The 16,698-nt window shown below is 45.6% G+C and overlaps 1 protein-coding gene across 2 annotated transcripts; it reads right to left on the bottom strand.

Annotated features, from left to right (window-relative positions):
* Positions 1-1,264: 1,264 nt before the first annotated feature.
* LOC119035195 (retinitis pigmentosa 9 protein homolog) lies at positions 1,265-15,050 on the bottom strand. Of its 2 annotated transcripts, none has more exons than XM_037126470.2 (6): positions 14,802-15,050; positions 10,632-10,662; positions 9,367-9,496; positions 5,302-5,393; positions 3,109-3,170; positions 1,265-1,844 (listed from the first exon to the last, which is right to left on the bottom strand). In XM_037126470.2, exons 1-6 carry the CDS (start codon positions 14,960-14,962, stop codon positions 1,646-1,648), a joined length of 675 nt encoding a protein of 224 aa, XP_036982365.1. In that variant the 5' UTR covers positions 14,963-15,050; the 3' UTR covers positions 1,265-1,645. The 2 variants fall into 2 exon arrangements, with proteins under 2 accessions (XP_036982365.1, XP_053517743.1); XM_053661768.1 differs by lacking the exon at positions 1,265-1,844 and adding an exon at positions 1,852-2,284.
* Positions 15,051-16,698: the final 1,648 nt, after the last annotated feature.

Genomic DNA, 16,698 nt, shown 5'->3' with positions numbered 1-16,698 from the left:
ACAAACGTTCTTTATACTCAGAGCCTGGGACCTAGACCATCAGTGTGGACGCACTCTTCTCCCAACACATCATGCAGGTTAAGTCTGATAAGGCACCAAAGTGTTTGTATGTGGTTTGTGTTGAAAAAACAGAGTGGGTGTGGGAGAGCGGGGCGGGGGAGGGGCGCCCCCCAGGAAGGCTCTCTGGGTGACAGTGTGAGGATAGGTACAGACCAGCCCACTGGAGTTGCCTCTAAGTCACCCTGTAGGGAAACGGCCTTTACTTTGAACTCTCCGTGGTAACCAAGCACCTCTCAAGATGGTGTGAGCATGTGGTACAGTGTGGTAGCGGTGCATTATTCCAGATGAGATGCAAAAAGGCAAACAAAAGGAACTGCTTTCAAAGTTTGTAGGTTCGGTCCCAGTCAGAGCAGGTATGAGAGGCAACCAATTCATTTCTCTTTCTCTCTTTCTCCCTCCCTCCCCCTCTCTCTAAAAATAAATAAAATCTTAAGAAAACCAAAAGAGAGACCAGGAATCCAATGCCCAGGGGAAGGGGCTGGAAGAGGGAATGCTGAGTTCCAGGGACCCTGAGAGTGAGAGCGGTGACAGGCCCCGAGCAGCATCGGGCCCCAGGGCGGCTGTCGGAGGACAGACCCCTCCCAACCTCTGGAGCTGCCTGGGCTGCGCACAGTCAGAGCTGGACGTTTCCAGGGAGGCTGTGCTGAGCCAACAGGGCGAGGGTGAGGTTTGGGATGTGGGCAGTTCACCCAGTTCAGTAATCCCTGAATCCTTGAAATCTAACTCGATTATTCTGGGGAAAATAATAATCATGGGAAAATGGCAGTAAGATCCAAGTAAGTTAAATACGGGCTTTTTCATTGTTGTTACAGGATATCCCACTCCCCCCACCCCACCCCCCAAGAACAAACTCAACCCGTGATGCCAGGGTTTATGGACATGGGTCCTTTGTGTGCGGCAAGGCCCATCGTCCTTTCCACACCAAGTTAAAAGTGAAAACTAAAAACCGTACCAACGAATGTGGACAGTATGCTAGCATTTGTGTTAATAGAAAAAAACCCACATTTGCTTATGATACATAAAGTATTTCTAGACAGCTTCCCCGAAACCATGTAATGTTCCCATCAGGGAAGGGAACTGAGTAGCTGAGGGAGGAGGAAGGCTTTTCGTAATTGAACCTTATGTACCTTTTACATTTCAAACACACGCATGTATTATTCAGAAATAAAAGGTAAACACATTTGAAAAAAATAAATAATGACCTTTTATTATCTTGAAGAGCAGAAGAGGGTCCAGTCTGCAGGCTGGGAACTCAGCAGCCTCCCTGTGGAGGGTGACAGTGCTCGGGGGTGGGGCGCGTCCTCAGTCCTGTCACCCCACCATGTCTCAGGAATCACAAACCCCAGTGACCAGCAGGACGACAGTGGAAAGAGCTTTCCTGCCAGAAGTCATTCGCTGTCTGGAGCAAGCACCTGGGAAGGTGTGAGTCCCTCTCCGCTGGTCACGCCTTCACTGGAAGGCAGGGGAGAACGCACACGTGTGACACCAGGCAGCCTCACTGGCGTCCTCTCTGACCCAGGGTCCCCTGCTCTTTGGCCCCAGTGTCCGATCCCCGAGACGAGAGTCTGAACAAGCCTGGCGCCAGTCAGTCCGAGTCCGAGCTCTCCTGTGACTTGGAAGACTTGTGCTTTCGTTTCTTCTTCTTCTTCTTTTCTTTCTTCTTTTTCTTGTGCTTTTCTTTCTTCCTCCTTTTCTTGGGTCTCTCCTTATCCTCTGAGGAGCTGGAGCTGCTCCCATCGTCATCTGAGGTGGAATCTTCCAGTAATTGCTTTAACTGTTGTATCCTGCACAGGTAAGATTGGTCAGAGGACCATCATCGGTAACTTAAAAAAAATTTCTAGAAGATTAGCAGGGAGGGTAACAAAAGTCATGAAGTAATCACCTCCTTAAGCACAGTCATCATTTTTGTTTCTGCATGTTTTCCACATCCTCGTCCCCACCCATGACTATTTCACAGGACTGTAACCAGTGTGCATTCTGCGTTTTCAGTGTGCTGCATATTTCTGCACGTTTCTTCTTTTACTTTGGGAAAATGTTTGTTAAAGCTGGGGACAGTGAAACAGGGCAGGTCCTGACACAGAAGCAGCAACAGGAGAGAGCCCAGCAGGGCTGCTGCCAGTTCACTGGAAGGTGAGAGAAGGGGGGCGGTGGAGACAGGTCCGGGTCGTCCCAGGATGAGCTGTCGCTGCCCATGACTCCCCCAGTTGCAAATCCTATGGGTACCCTTATGGTTTAGGAGACAGAAAACTCACTTGAAAAGGAGATTCTGGTGGGCACGCCCCAAGGAGAGTATGTATACATGTTTCTGTAGGCCCTGATGTTACAACTTCCAACAGATACATACATTCCTAAATCACCCCCCACTGCTCCGTTTCATACTAGGTAATCTACCTCTTCAAGATTTATAACTCAAGACCACCAATTTTGGGGGAAAAAACCCTCCTGTGTTTTCACTATCTTTATTGATGTTTAAGAATAATTATTAACAATAGCTCAAATCCCTAAAGACATGGGAGAAGATAAAGTAAATGAGATGTAAGAGAGTAAGAAAACTAATCACACAGTGGAACCAGACCCCACAGCGTGGGCTGCCAACATCAACCCTCCGAGCATGAACGCGCCAGGCCACGCCCACAGCTTTAAAAGCCAAATGGAACCGGCTGCTCAGCTTATTCCCTGCGCAGCAATTACTCTTGCCCTGCAAGTGTGTCACCATTGAAGCATTATATTTATTAGACCACTCCTCTAATACTGGAATGGTTTGTTTCCCACTTACTGTAATACAATTTAAAACTTTAAGCCCTGGCTGGTGTGGCTCAGGGAATGAGCACGGGCTGAGAACCAAGGGGTCGCTGGTTCAATTCCCAGTCAGGGCACATGCCTGGGTTGCAGGCCAGGTCCCCAGTGGGGGCCATGTGAGAGGCAACCATATATTGATGTTTATCTCCCACTCTTTCTCCCTCCCTTCCTTCTCTCTGGAAATGAATAAACAAAATCTTTAAAAAAACCAAAAACTTTAAGAAGATGTTATCATCAGGGGACCCTCACCTTATATCCTTCTCGTGTCTTTTATTCTCCCGTATGATGTCATACATGGGATCCTCATGTGCCTTGAAGGTTAGACAAGGTTAAGGTTGGGTTAGACTGCATGGGCCATAGTTAAATAAATATTACATTCTTATGTTACTAACACCAGTTATTTTTTCCAGTTTGCTATAGTTTTTAAAAACATGTTCTAAGTCTTCCTAAGGCTAACCATCACTGCAAACTCACTGAGGCTGTGAAAAGAATTTTCCAATTGGAAAAATATAGGATACAATTTAAATATCCTTTATAAGGAAATAAACCCTTATAAAGAATCATGACAGAATCATGAATCACTATTTAGGGGAGAAATATTGAGATTATTCTTTTTGTTCTATGTGGATAGATGAATAAAAGATGGTATTTAAAAAAACAAATGAATTATAAGAATGAAACATTTATAGGTACACAAAAATATATGTTAAGTACCTTAAACAAAGCCTCGATCGAACTATATAGCAAGTACAGATAATTTAAAATGACTTGAATTCCTAAAAATAAGTATATATTTATGGGAAATGATATGGTATGTGAATTACCTCAATTTTTAAAAAGAAGAAATATTTATTGTAGAAACTTTAGTTATTATAAAAATTCACTTAAAAAATCTATTACCTTACTACTCAAGGGATGATTACTATTAACCTTTGGTTTCTTTCTTTCAATAATTATTCATAATTTATGAAAAATCATAATCATTTTACATATACAACTCTATCGTTTTTCACTTGTTGTCATGAACACTTTCCTATTAACATCACACATTCTTCTAAAACATAATCCCTAATGGCTAAATAATTTTTGTTACAGTATTTTATGTTGCTATGTTGGACTGTTGCTTTCTACTTTCCTTTAGTTTCCAGTTTTTCAATCATATAATTAATTATGAAAGTTATCCTGATACATACATACTCAGCTGTGTACATATTGATGTTCTCTTATGTCCTTAAGGTAAATTCTTAGAAGTGGGATTTCTGAGTCAAAAAATAAAAAAGAATATGTTTAAAGTTCTTGAGTTTTATTAGCACTCTGTGTTCTATATTATCTATAAAAATGGACATTCCATGTAGAAGTGGAACGGTCGGTCAGAAGTTACTTAAGACTATCAGAAATGAAAACGGTGTTTAAATGGCTGCAGCACTTTGAGGAACGCCTGTGGATCCCGGTTTGACACACACTGACGGCCTCAGCCACCCAGACGGCAGCGTGCTTCACCGGGCAGACGCAGTCACCGGATGGTCAGTTAATACCTCAGGGAAGTGACTGTTAAAATAAAGTGAGGAAAGGAAAGGTTTCTTTTGCTGTCATCTGAAGTGAATATACAGCCCTGGCTGGTGTGGCTCAGAAGGTTGGGCAACCGAAAGGTCACCAGTTAGATTCCCAGTCACCGCACATGCCTGCGTCGCAGGCCAGGTGCCCGGATGGGGCGGTGCAAGAGGCTCTGGCACATTGGTGTTTCTCTCCATCTCTTTCTCCATCCCCTTCCCTCTCTTTAAAAATAATTAAATACAATCTTTAGAATATAAAGAGCATATATAACTTCTATATACATTTCTAGCTTATACTTTAAAGACATCTAATTTTAGATATAGATTGGGAAACTAAAACCCTAATTTTAATTTCACAAATCATGTTTCATAACATAATTTTTTAAAAGATTTTATTTATTTATCTTTAGAGGGGAAGGGAAGGAAAGAGGAGAGAAATATCAATGTATTGATGCCTGTTGTGCATCCCCAGCCAGGAACTGGCCTGCAACCCAGGCATGTGCCCTGACTGAGAATCGAACCATGATCCTTTGGTTCGCAGGCCTGCACTCAATCCACTGAGCTATACCAGCCAGGGCTCTCATAACATAATGTTTTATGTAAGTTAAAAAAAATGACTGAATAAATAACAATGCCTGCTTCAGAAAAAGAAGCACCGTTCCTAAGGCATCAGCAAGTCACACTTTAGTAAGAAGTTAGTTTTTTTGTTAATGCAACTAATCTGTCACAAATTTTCAATTCAACAGAGATGCATTTAACCCCAGATATTTGGCCAAAAGGTTTCTGTGAATATTTTTTCCGTAAACCTCCAGTTCACTCGTGACTGCCTGATTCATGGGTATTCACCCTCTTTTGTAAACGTAAATTGACATTCTGGGGTTTTACTTACCACTCGGAACTGTTCTAACTTTTGGTTGCCTTTGATAAAGAAAGGGCATTCTTTGTCGCCCGTGCGGTGACCATACCGTTTACAGCGCCAACCTAAAGACAAAGAAGAAAAGGAAATACTTCTGTAAGATAACACGGTTTCATTTAATGAAGGTAAAGAAAGAGTAGATCGCATTGAAGTTTTTGGTCATTGAACTCCAATTCTAAAAACAGATGCCATCAGTGAATGAACCATGTAAGATCCTAGCAAATTGAGATCTCAGAAACAGGGTTGTGGGCCCACCCAGAAATACTGATGCAAACTTGAATTTCGAAAGATTCACTGGTGATCTGGAGACATATTACAGTTTAAGAACCCCTGTTCTAGATAACACTATACACAATGAAATGAATGAAGGTATGTATAGTGTGTGTGTGTGTGTGTATATATATATATATATATGTCTTTTATGTCAGGGATGAATCTAAGTTTTGTGGGGACTGGGAGGCAGGGGGATCTTTAGGGAAAAAATATCTTGCCTTGACAAATTTGACAAAATCATATGACCATGTCGTCACATTGATGGGCCCCTGCAGGCCACTGACAGGCACAACTGAGGTGCCCAGAAGCTTAAATGTCATTTGTTTTGTGGTAAAACTGGCTCTGCTCCCAACCCAAAGACTCTTATTTTCCAAGTCAATAAAAATAACTACTGTATAAAATGCTAAGTGAAACGCAACTACCTCATCAGAGTAGTGATTTTCAACCCCCCCAAAAAAAGCTGTAGACTTCTGGGTAAAACATATTTATTCTCTTTCATTCCCTTCCTGAGAAACCACAAAAATGACAAAGAAGAGAATTATTTTCCAAAGGAATAACCCAGGAAGTACGTCAACCATGGCCAAAGGATGGTCTCTATAAATCTGTTCCCGCAGACAAGCACTGACTGACAGTAGTTGCAAATTTGCCCAGATCAACTTAGGTGAAACCCTGGGAATTAACCAAAGGCTTGCCACGACCTGAGGAGTGTTCATGCAAGGAAAACTAGTAAACCTCGGTAAGAACAGCAAATTCCAGGCATTTTAACTGGACCCACTCCCAACCCCCTGCCACCCCCTTGTACAAGTCTCGACAAGACGCAGCCGTAACGACAGAGCTGTGACAGCACCAGGTTGGACCCTGGGAGGGGGACGACGCAGTTTGTGCAACCCTCAAAAAGCCCCAACGCCAGCTGAAAGTCCACAAATATCTTTTGAGTCCGTCAAAACTTAACTTCCTACTATTGACTGAGAAAGCCTTGCTGATAACTTACATAGCTGGTGAACACGTATTTTGCATGTTATATGTATTGTGTACATACACAATAGAGTAAGCTAGAGAAAGGAAAATGTTATTAAGAAAATCATAAGGGCCCTGGCTGGTGTAGCTCAGTAGATTGAGCGCAGGCCTGTGAACCAAAGGATCAAGGTTCAATTCCCAGTCAGGGCACATGCGTGGGTTGCAGGCCAGTTCCCAGCAGGGGATGCAGGAGAGGCAATCACACATTGATATTTCTCTCTCTCTCTCTCCCCTACCCTTCCCCTCTAAAGATAAATAAATAAAATCTTTTTTAAAAAAAGAAAATCATAAGGAAGAGACAATACATTTACAATACTCATTGAAAAAGGTGCGTGTATAAGTGCACCCATGCCATTCAAACCCATGCTGGGGTTCCATCTACCACTCTGCAACTGCTCCGATTTTTTAAAAAATAGTGGAAAACTACAGGCAGACCTTGGGGACATGGTGGGTTTCATTCCAGACCATCACAATAAAGTGAGTATTGCAACACAGCAAGCTGTAATCTTATTGTTGGCGGAAGGACTTGCCTTCAATTTGTAAATAACACGGTATTTGTGAAGTGCAATAAAACGGTGTTTGCCTGTACACACAACATAAAATTTACCATCATCACCATCCATCTCCACAGCTCTGTTCTTTTGTAAAACTGAAACTCTATTCCCATTTAACAGTAACTCCCTGCTCCCCACTGCCCCCGCCACACCAGGGATTCAGCAGCAATCACTGTCCTTTTTTCTGTCTCTAGGATTGTGAGTACCCTACGTTCGTCACATAATGTCACATAAGTGGAATCAGACAGTACTTGTCTTTCTGTGACTAGCTTATGTCACTCAGTGTACGGCCCTCAAGGTTCACCCATGGTGTGGCATGTGGCAGACTCCCTGCCCTTTTTAAGGCTGCATATTATTTCATTGTCCATATTCTCCGTATTTTGTCCTTCCACGCATCCGGCGATGGGCATGGGCTGCTTCTGCCTTTTGGCCGTTGTGGATAATGCTGCTGCGAACACGGGCGTCCAAATATCTCAAGACCCTGCTCTCAGTTCTTCCTGGCATACACCCAGAAGCGAAACTGCTGGATCACGTGGTCATTTTATTTTTAATTTTTTGAGGAAACAATACTTTTTCCCACAGTGGCTGCTGTACCACTCATAGTCCTACGAACACTACGCCATTGTTCCAGTTCCTCCACGTTCTTGCCAACATTTTATTTTATTTTATTTTAGCCACCCTAGGGGGTCTGAGGTGGTGCCTCAGTGTGGTTTACATTTGCATTTCCCTAATGATTAGTGGGGTTGAGCATGTTTTTGTGAGCTTATTGGGCATTTGTATATATACTCATATCTTCCTTGGAAGAATGTCTATTCAAATCTTTTGCCAAATTTTAATCAGGTTGTTTTTTCATTGTTGTGTTAGGAATTCTCTGTACATTCTTTATCAGGTATATGATTTGCAAATATTAATGTTTTTCCCATTTTGTTGATTGCCTTTTTATGCTACTGATAATATCTTTTATTCCCAAAATGTTTAATTTTTCATGAAGTCAGATTTGTCTATTTTTTCTTTTGGTTCCTGTGCTTTCGGTGTTTTATCCAAGAAATCATGGCCAAGTCCAATTTGTGCAGCTCAGCTCTATGTTTTCTTCTAAGAGTTTTATAGTTTTAGGTCTCACATTGAAGTCTTTGATCCACTTAGAGTTAATTTTGGTAAATATTAGAGAAGGGCCCAACTTCATTTGTTTTCAAATGGAGATGAAGTTTTTTCAGCACCATTTGCTGAAAAGACTGTCCTGTCCCCACTCATGGCCTTGACACCATCATCACCATTGTCAAAATTGATTCCACTGCAGAAGCGGGGCTTTATTTCTGAGCTCTCTGCTCTTTGCTATTGGTCCGTGTGTCTATCCTTCCACCAGGACCACACTGTTCTGATCACAAAGTGTGAGTCCTCTAGCTGTGTTCTCTTTTTCCCAAGATTCTTCTGGCTGTGTGGGTTCCCTGAGATTCCAGATGGATTCTAGGGTGGGTTTTTCTATTTCTGAAAAAAAAATTATATTGGGACTATCACAGTAATTGTACTAAACCTGGAGATCACTTTGGGTAGTATTGATACGTTCACAATATTCAGTCTTCCAATCCATGAACATGGGATGTGCTGCCATTTGTTTATGTACTTTTAATTAGTTTCAGCAATGTTTACAGTTTTCATTGTATCAGTCATCTCTTTGATTAATTCCTGAGCACTTTATATTTTTTGATGTTACTACACACGGAATCATTTCTGTATGTTCCTTTTCGGATTGTCCATTGCCACTGTAGAGAAATGCAACTGATTTTTGTGTACCGACTTTGTATCTTGCTACTTTACCAAATTCATTTATTAATTCCAAAAGTTTTAATTTTTGTAGCATCCTTAGGTGTTGCATTCTGATACAATTTGCATCCCTTGTCCCCCATGGCACTGCTGCCTCACAAGACCCTTTCTGTTGCAGGAATATTACACGAGAGTGCACTCCGAAGGCACTCCCATCCTGTGGGAAGGGAGGCAGAAGCCCTGGAGTCACACCTTTGTTGCACCTCTTACCTCGGGCCACTTACTGACACGTGCAAGTTGGTGTCCGAATCTAGAAAACAGATCATGCTGTGACTTTAACAGAGCGAGGTGAGGGGAAGGATAAATGTGCTTTGTGACTCGTGGTCTGTAACTTGCGTGTGTTCAGGAGGACTGGACGCACTTCCGCACTCACACTGCATGACTTTGACCTCCTTCCCCAGCGGCATCCAAAGGCCTTTTGTTGGTGCGTGAGCCAGAAACTCCCTGGCGTGTTCATTGCCCGGTACATCTGGTATACAGTCTTCTGGCCTAGTCTCATCTTCCTAAAACAGAAAACAGTGTAATCAATACGGCTAAAAAGCACGGGAATTCTCTTCCACCTGCTTCAGAACGCAGCATCTCCCAGATTTCTCAGGGGGTGAAGCTCCCACTTACTAACCCTCCCAGGAACTGGAAGGACAATGAGACCAGACAGACAAGTGGAAATAACTGCACCAGAGGAATTACATCATGAGAATGAAGCAGCCGTTCTCGGAGAAAAGTTACTAGTGAAGCAAAATAAAAATCTGTCCTTCATAGGAATGATTTGTGAGCTCTATCGAAATTCTAATGAATATTACATTCTAAGACCACAAAAAGATTTTCAACTGGTCTGGCTAAGTGGTTCAGTTGGTTGGAGCATTGTCCCATAACCAAAAGACTGGGGGTTCAATTCCCAGTCAGGGCACATAGACAGGTTGTGGGTTTGTGTCCCTAGGTTGGGTCATGTGTGGGAGGCAACCAATTGATGTTTCTCTCTCACATCAATGTTTCTCTCTCTCTTCAAATCAATAAACATATCCTCAGGTGAGCATTAAAAAACTAAAAGGATTCACTACCTCACACTCTTTGTGAAATTAGAAAAGGTATACGGATCATTAATCGAAGCTGTCAAGAATAGAAATAGCTTATTCTACCTTGAAGGCCACTGTCATGCTTTCTAGTCACACACATGCTGTATCTCTGATATGCATCTTCATCCCTGAATACAGTGATAATTAAGGAGCTTTTTTGTCCAGCTCCCATGAATAGTAAATTTGCAATGAAATAATTTTAAATCATTTTTAGTTAAAAGTTTAAATCCTGAAACTGAAAAGGCTGCTTTGGTCAGGATTGGGGGCTGGACCAGCGCCAGGGCTCCCAGGGGTCTGCTGGGGAGAAGGGGGTGATGATGGCAGAGGAGCAGACGTGGGCCTGCCCTGCTTTCCTAGGGAACAGACACTGGGCTGATGAAATTTCTACAAAGGACCAGGCTCCTGAGAAAGCCCGAAGTGTGTGACTGGCGTCTGCAGGGAAGAAACAGGATCCTTGTGAAGGAGATTCAAAACCACAGGCAGCTGTTTGCATAACAAGTGACTGAGCCATAGCACTGAGTCTGACACACCTGAGATTAACTGAAAGGACAAACTTCACACTGACCTTGATAAGTCCAGGAGGAGGTTTCTCGTAACTAGAAAGAAAAGAAAAAACCACCATCAACCGTGTTACCAGGAGCGGGACACACTTTAATGAGCAAAAAGCAACTGTAGGCTGCAATAAAAAAGATGTTTTTAATAAAAACCTAAAATTACATTATGACTAAAACGGGTAGTATGAAATATGCCCAGCATTCAAGAGATCACATATAAATAAACTGATGGTATACCACATCCTGCTGAGATCCAGAACTTCAATTCGCTCAAATTGTAACTAACTTGGTGTCTTAGCACAATGATTTCATTTTGGGTAGAAGGGAAAGCAAGAGACTATAGGAAAAAGGAGAGGTAAGAAGTCCCTTGCGCTCATTATGGTTCCAAATTGTCATTATAGTTGTCAGGTTGTTGAGATAGCATAACTTTCTCTTACTCTGCGCTGCGGAGGCTAGGGCTGGGGGGGATGGGCTGCGCTTCTGCCCTCCCCAGGCTGAGGAGGGTGGGGTAAGGGGGCGGAGCAAAGCTGGAGGGGAGGGCCAGTGGTAGGGGGAGGAGTGAAGGTGGTCGGTCCCAGGGGCTCCTCCTTCCATTTCCAGGCCTGACTCCATTCAAGGTCTTCCCACCCAGGCCCTGCCCTGGGCTCACTCTTGAGCCCACTCTTGAGCCCACCCCGGCCAAGCCAGCTGCCCCAGCCTCTCAGCTCTCTGACGGCGCTCCACCCCAGAACTGACCTCACTGGATTCTAGGCGCAGGACCCCTGCAGGAGGCCTGGACCATAGGCAGCATTCAGTAAAGAAAACTGCTAGATTGAGTACGGGAATGGTTGCGTGGGAACGCATTTTCCCTTCGGTCTGCAGACTGCCCGGGCCCTGAGGACACATGTCACCCCCGGGTTCCCAGTGCACCTGGACTTCGCACAACTTTGCGGGAGCTGCCGGGAAGGCTTCTGGGTTCCAAATCTGCGAATCTGCCCTGAACGCTCACTCTCATTTTTAAGTATTTACTCACTATTGGCTATCAACTGGAAACCACACATCCCAGGCCTGTTCGATGCCTCCACAAGGAACACCTCATTTATGAAGACATCTGGGCACTGGCGCCTGTTTAAAGTTGTGTCTTGACTCCAGAAACACGGAAATGGGGGAGCACCGACATGGTGAGCACAGAGCTAATTTTCCAAGTTTTCTGTAATGAGCCCCGAACTAGTTCCTTTCTCTTCCTAGACAGGGGTCTTGGTTTGCCGGATTTTTCTTCCTGCCTGCCCCCCCTCTTTCTCTTTTCTGAGCCACTCCTTTTTCTCCTTTGTAGGCCCCCGGCCCGACCACCTCTTCAACCCCTCCGTGTTTGGGGTCCTTCCCACAACCAACATGTATCGCTTTCATCACCAGCAAAACATTAATAAATGTCACAAGAGAGAATTAGCTATTGATATGGGACAATACCTCTTTATAACTGTCCCAATAAAGGATGTTCTGTTTTCTGGGGGTAAAAGACCCCTCGCTGCCCTGGCTGGTGTAGCTCAGTGGATTGAGCGTGGGCCTGTGAAGCAAGGGGTTGCTGGTTCGATTCCCGGTCAGGGCACATGCCTGGGTTGCAGGCCAGGTCCCCAGTAGGGGACACATGAGAGGCAACCACACATTGATGTTTCTCTCCACTATTTCTCCTTCTTGTCCTCTATCTCTAAAAATAAAAAAAAAAAGACCCCTCGCCCCCCACCAGTATGCCCCAGTTCTACAATGATGTGGCCGTGGCTCCTGTCCAGGGGGCAGTACCACAGAGCAGAAACCCATGGGCTCTGAAGACAAAGACTCTTGGCTGAATTTGGATTTGTTCTCCCTGCTGTGTACTTTGGGCAAGTTGCTTAACCCCGGAGCCTCCATTTCCTCATGGGTGAATATTTCACAGCACACAAGGGAGTGGAACTCCACAGCGCTGGCTTCTGCCCCATCGGCTTAAGACGTTCTGATGTTCTTGGAGCCTCCTGAGGCAGCTCAAGACTGGACCACTAGCATCACAAAGGCCACGGCCTGGGTCCAGCACAGTGGGGAGAAAAGGGCTTGAGGGGAGGTAAATAACCAATGACACAGCTTTCCTAAGTGGGCAGAGCAGGATCTGCCCCACGAGTGTCACACCGTGAACACCTGGGCACGAGCAGACTTAGCTGCCGAGGTGTGAGACAGTACTTTTTCAGAGCAAATGTATAAAGTATTTTCTAACACAAAGTGGTAGCAAGACATAGATAGGTAAAACTTAGCAGTAACACTGGAAATCTGCATAAATTGGGAAAATGATACAGTTCACCTACAAGCGTTCATTAGAAACCTGACTGGTGCCCCTCATGCACAGAGACCGAAAGGAGTTTGGTGGTGCAGCCTATCCACCCAATAACCCATCCTTCCAGCCACAGGAGTTGTGCACACAACGACACATGGCCAAACTGAAATCCAGGTTCCTGAAAAATATGTAACTGCTACTGCCAAGATGAAAAGAAGTGTGATGGAAATACACATTTGGAAATCTATTATTAGCCATGGCATTGCCTAAAAAGTCCATTTCACAACTGTTTTCACAAATTTAAAGGAAGGCGGTTCATGGTTTTTTCTAGGGCTAAACAATTCATTGATTTAACCTATTAAGGATAATTCTCAAAGTTTAAAGTAATATTTGACTCCTATACATAACAGATTTGGAAATGGAAGTATGTTAGTGGACAATTTGGCTTCTGCACTCCGAACGTCAAGAAGTCCACGGGTATCTTTGCAGTATTTTTTAAGATTTTATTTATTTTTTTAGACAGAGGGGAAGGGAAGGAGAAAGAGAGGGAGAGAAACATTGATGGGTTGCCTATTACATGCCCCCACTTTGGGATCTGGCCAGCAACCATGGCGTGTGCCCTGACTGAGGATCGAACTTGTGACCTTTTGGTTTGCAGGCAGGTGTTCAACCCACAGAGCCTCACCAGCCGGGGCGCAGTTAATTCTTAATATTGAAAAAAGTTGGTGGAGGGCATTACTTTGTACCATCTGAGAAGCCATCATTCATTCAGACTGGAATACATTGCTCTGTGTAGTAAGAAGACTACATTTATGTAAGAGGGGAAAAACATTATCTTCCCTATTGTGTATGGGGCAAGAAACCTTTAATTTGGCAGAGAGCACCAAATAGAGTCCCTGATGGGGCCGAGACTATGGGTGCCTGCCATGCAAGGGCCCTATCCCCCAACCACTGCCCTACTGGGGTGACATTCAGCTCAAGGGCCACACTGGAAAGAGCAGGCGGGGCTCCAAGAAAGCAATGCATCACGTGTCAAAGCTCAAGAGGCACTGACTTCTACAGCTGCTTACAGGATCGCAGAATGACGGACAACGGGAAGGTCATTAACACAACCTCCTCCCACCTGACGTTTCAATGTCCTTCACAACCTACCCTCCTCCCAGTGGTTACCTGGACCCTTCTTGACCCCTCAGGAGCTGGGAGCCCAGTGCCTCCTAAGTCGGGCTAGGCTCACCTGCAAGAGTGTATGTGTGTCCTAACTCTTTCCTGAGCTGGAATCAGCCTCTTGGTAGCTTCCACTCCTAATCCGGTTTAAAGTCCTCAGAGCTGGAGAGAAAGCCTAACACTGTTCTACCTGTCCGGCCACCTTCACAGTAGTTAGGGACAGGTCCCTCACCCCTTTGTTTATTCTTACCGCACTAACGTTACAGGACTCCATTTTCTCTTCCCTTAGTAACAGAAAGGAAAAGACTGTTTCGGGGTCACAGTGGGCCCTGTGACCTGAACACCGTGAATGGACAGGGACCGAAGCGCACTTCTTGCGTATTGAGTGTCCAGATCCAGAGAGAGCGCCTAATAGAGCCCAGGCGAAACTCGGACACCGCGGGAAGTGGACAGCAACAGCCGCTCCGCGCTGCGAGAGCTCCCCCTGCCCCCAGCCCCCGCGTGTGCCCCGGAACCTGGGGGTGGGGCCTGCATTCCCTCCCGACTCAGGCGGCCCGGGGTAGCCAGGCACCGACCTTCCCTCCCGTTTGTGGGGCGGCTGCAAGGCGAGTGCGCGGCGCCCCGGATCGGTAACCCAACTGGGCCGCCTGTCCCCTACAGGCAGGTCTCCAAGGACCCGCCTGTGGCGCCCGGGCGGCGCCCATTCCTGGCAGGAGCCCGGAGGCGGGCGGGGACTCACAAGGACTCCAGGTGCTTGAGCTGCTGCAGCTGCTGAGCGTCTTGTCGCCGCCGCTTCTGCTCCCGGCGCCGCTGCAGCTCCTGATCCCGTGGCTCTCGAGGCTCCCTCGGCCGCCGCGTGCCCCCGGCCCTAGAGTCGGCGTGCCCCGGCCGGGACGACATGGTGGCCCGCGCAGCACGGGCAGCTGGAGGACGGCACTCCCTCCGTGCCGTGCCCGCCGGGACACTGCAGCGCCCTCTCCTGCCGCCGCCCGGCCGACTGAGTCGGGTGTCCCGGCAGAGGCCGCTCGTTCCAGCCTCCCCTCGGCGTGGCCTTCAGTCCTCGCTCGGAGAGCAGAGTCTCCCGCAGCTGGGCGGGTTGGTGCCCGGACGTCGGAGCGCGCCCCCTGGCGGCGTCCGAGCTACGGATGCTGGCGGTTGGTGCCCAGGGACCGCTGGAACGTGCGATTCCTGGTTAAAACTGTGTTGCTTTTAGACAAGGTTTTGGTGCGGAAAACGAAAAAGCTAATATATACGGAGTGCTAGTCACTGAGCTAAGCCCTTAATAGGATCTGATTTATTCTTTAAGAACTTAATTTCTGGTACTACTTTTATGTATTAACGTACACTAATTTTATAGATATGGAGCCTGAGGCCCAGAGCCAGGATGCAAAAGTGTTTGGTGCTTAGCTAGATTGTATTTTTAAAGTGTTATCTGATATGTATTTATAATAACTGGTTTAGCCTTAAAATAATGGAATAAACCACAAAGGAAGTGAAAGTAATAGCATAGGGAATATTTCCCTCAAACATGGCATTCAATATAACTAGTCCCTAAAATATCTGGGGAGATGTTTCATATTTACTACAGGAAATCCAAATAAACACACAAAGGACTATGAGCAGACATGCAGTGTCACACTGATGTGTCCTAAAACTTGGAAATCAGGTTTCCACAATCCAACTGTTCTGGGCCTGGCAATGCCTTGCAAGACATTCCCCATCTAGTCAAGAAGAATGTAGCCTCGGGAAGATGTTTGAGAAGCAAAGAACATGTAACTCAACAGAAGGGGGGGGTGGCTAAAGAATCTACAAAGGGAGAGCCCAAGGAAAGCAATGAGGCAGCATTTGCTCAGCAAACAAACTGTGAGCTGAGAGTGTTCTGGTTGCTACAGGAAAATATGCACCATTTGGAATAAGGTACAAAATGGACTGAACTTGGTCCCATGTTCAAGAAAACAGCCTCCACGACTAGGCACACTCCTGTGCTGATTCCATTCTCACCCAGCAACATTCGGACAGTGTACCGCATCAGACTCACCACAAGGAGTAGGGTGTTCAGACCGATCGCAGGACGGGGGTCAGAGAAAAGGTATCTCTCCTACTATAAGTCAAAAACTTGACATTGTGATTTAAAATGTAATATGACTTTGGCCATTGTGGCAAATGTACTCTGCACATTGGCTGCCATTATCTCTCCGATCTTGCTTGTTCTCTGCAGATGAGCTTGATTTGACCTTCCTCCCATGGAGAGGTAAGCCCTGTGCCTCTTTCCCTGAATCCAGACCAGCCTGGGGATATGCTTGTAACCAGCAGACAGGAGTGGAAGGGAAGCCCCATCCTATTTGAGTTTAGGTCAGAAAAGGGCATTCGGCCTTTGCTTGGTTCTTTTGAACTGTTCCCTCCTGAAGCCTTCAGAGAGGTCAGCGTTTCCCCTGCCCTGGAGGCCACTACACTGGGAGGAGGCTCAAACTAACTCTTGGGGAGAGATCCTGAGAAGAGGCCCTGAAAAACACACAACAAAGAGGAACAAACAAAAGCAACAACTACAACAACAAAAGAATATAACGAAGAGGCTTTGAGACTCAATAAACAGAGGGGTGTCAGGGCAGGCCCCACTGCATGATATAGTCACACCA

The sequence above is a fragment of the Artibeus jamaicensis genome, unplaced genomic scaffold, assembly GCF_021234435.1.
Source record: "Artibeus jamaicensis isolate MK-2021 breed Jamaican fruit bat unplaced genomic scaffold, CSHL_Jam_final contig_1016, whole genome shotgun sequence".
NCBI lineage: Eukaryota > Metazoa > Chordata > Mammalia > Chiroptera > Phyllostomidae > Artibeus > Artibeus jamaicensis.
The sequence above is the reverse complement of the archived record's forward strand: the minus strand, read 5'-3'. Positions and strand labels throughout refer to the sequence as shown.

What these genes read in the sequence shown, in the direction of transcription:
- LOC119035195 (XM_053661768.1), bottom strand. Translation starts at nt 14,962, where the DNA reads ATGTCGTCCCGGCCGGGGCACGCCGACTCTAGGGCCGGGGGCACGCGG. An exon ending in GGAGGTCAAAGTCATGCAGT is followed by an intron (nt 5,394 to 9,366) that starts GTGAGTGCGGAA and finishes CTTTGTCTTTAG; the next exon opens with GTTGGCGCTGTAAACGGTAT. An exon ending in AGTTAGAACAGTTCCGAGTG is followed by an intron (nt 3,171 to 5,301) that starts GTAAGTAAAACC and finishes CTAACCTTCAAG; the next exon opens with GCACATGAGGATCCCATGTA.